Below are 2,072 nucleotides of genomic sequence, written 5' to 3' on the forward strand. Positions count from 1 at the left end.
TCATTTTCCTCTACCTCTTTTGTATGTGTGTCACTCTCTTGTGACCTGCTATTTCCGGGGTGCCTTGATAGTCGAAGCAGACCTTGTGCTGTTGAAGCTAGAGAGGTGAGCAGAGTAAGTCTGATTCCCTGTAAAGACTTCTCTATTGACATCCACCCCATGGCGCTCATATGACCTTATGCAGTTGCGAGAGGCGTAAAACCTCTACTAAAACTATTTTTAAACTGTGTGTTATTGAAACATGTATGTGAAGCGTTCTGACAAAATGAGTTACTTTTCCGATTTGAGCCTCATGAAAATAGATACATAACTCTGACAGAGAAAGTTATTAAAATTATAAGAATGAAAATAATTAAAGGCTTGTTATACATAAAGAATATGGCATCAATAGAACATCTACAAATTTGACCCTAGTGTCAATTTTTGGCCAATATCTCTATTCGTGGATTGCGAGAAGTAACTCATTTTGTCAGCACGCCTCATATGTTTTTTTAACTGTTTGTTTTTATACTTATTTATTTTTCAAATGCTTCTTTTTACCCTTGTTTGTATTATAACTGTGTGTTATTGGATGTTACGGTACATTACGGAACCTTTGGCTAACAGACTTTTCGCCTTTTTTTTTTTACCTACAGGAGCGCTGTCCACTTCTTCTGTGAGGAAAGAAAAGGAATATGCTTTTGAGGTCAGTGTCGATGCTCTGGTGTGGTTTGCTCCTTCTTTCCTGTCAAACATCTGTCGTCTTTATCTCCCCTCCGTGGGAGGTTGGCGGGTGCTCTGGTGTGGTTTGCTCCTTCTTTCCTATCCAACATCTATTGTCCTTATCTTCCCTCCCTTCTTTTTTATGTTTGTTACTCCCTTGTAACACCTCTAATCTTCGGCACTTATATGGCCTTACTGTGTTGCAAGTGCCGTAAAACGCTTACTGAAACTAGAACTAAAACAATTGTTTGTATCTCCCCCAGATGGCTTGCTCCAACATCCGCTACGGTCTGGGTGTCACTAAAGAAGTAGGCATGGTAAGTCCTGTGTCGGATTACTGGACGTTAGTGCTGGGCAGTTACGCTCCCGATTATTGAAAGCTAGGAATCGTAGGAATGGATTCCAAACCCAATTACTTATTGCCTAATGATGTGACTTCTTCCGATGGTTACCTGGTTGGCTCGGAACATCTTCAGGATTTAGGAACACTACGAAGCACCAATTTTTTTTGTTTGTTCAGAAATAAATTTTTCAGGAGGGTTTGGAGAAGGGTTTTTTTTGGTCAATAACTGCCATCTTGAACCACGGCGAGGGAAGAGGCTGTTTGCGGGTGGTTGGCGGGTGCTCTGGTGTGGTTGGCTCCTTCTTTCTTATCAAACAACTGCATCTATCGTCCTTATCTCCCCTCCTTCTTTTTCATGGGTGTTACTCTTCAGCTTTTGTTTGACCTTACGGTGCTGGAAGTGCCGTAAAACTCTTGCCAAAACTAAGTAAACAGTTTGTTTCTTTTTAGTTTTCAAAAGTTGGTGGTGACTTTAGAGGTAGGAAATCCAATGTGCTTCTGTTTTTAGATATTCAGAAATTGCTTTGAGTTTGAGCATTGCCGTGGGAAATTTTCGTATATGTAATTCTCTGGTTCTGCCTTCGTCTGGTACCAGGACTGCAAGAACATGGGAGCCACCAAAGTGTGTGTGATGACGGACCCGTACATTGCCCAGTTGTCTCCCCTGAAGGCCACGCTGGAGTCGCTGGACAAGTACGGGGTCAACTACCAGGTCTACGACAAGGTCAGGGTCGAGCCGTCCAAAGCCAGGTGAGTGGGAGAGAGAGAGAGTTGGGTAGGGAGAGAGAGGGGTGTAGATGAGGGAGGGAGGGAGGGAGGGAGAGATTTTTCTGTGTGGATTTTACTGAAAAACCTAAACTCTTTGATTCCGGGTCTCCGCTTAGGTGGCGTTTTGAGGGTAGCGATTTCGTCAACCCCAAGATCTACATCTGGTCCAGTGCTATATTTATGACTTATTTTCACCTATAATGTGATTTTCTGCCAAATTGTGAATGATTTGAATGTTTAAAAAAAACAAAAAGAACCA

The 2,072-nt window shown here is 42.3% G+C and overlaps 1 protein-coding gene across 1 annotated transcript in view; it reads left to right on the forward strand.

Moving 5' to 3' along the window:
• LOC101848927 (hydroxyacid-oxoacid transhydrogenase, mitochondrial) overlaps nt 1–2,072 on the forward strand; it is a gene marked incomplete at its 5' end in the record, with an annotated part of 21,113 nt that overhangs the window by 6,084 nt on the left and 12,957 nt on the right. Inside the window, 3 exon segments of the mRNA XM_013089390.1 lie at nt 636–685; nt 966–1,019; nt 1,641–1,795. Coding sequence (XP_012944844.1) covers nt 636–685; nt 966–1,019; nt 1,641–1,795 — 259 coding nt within the window.

This window comes from Aplysia californica, unplaced genomic scaffold, assembly GCF_000002075.1.
Source record: "Aplysia californica isolate F4 #8 unplaced genomic scaffold, AplCal3.0 scaffold00941, whole genome shotgun sequence".
Classification (NCBI taxonomy): Eukaryota; Metazoa; Mollusca; class Gastropoda; order Aplysiida; family Aplysiidae; genus Aplysia; species Aplysia californica.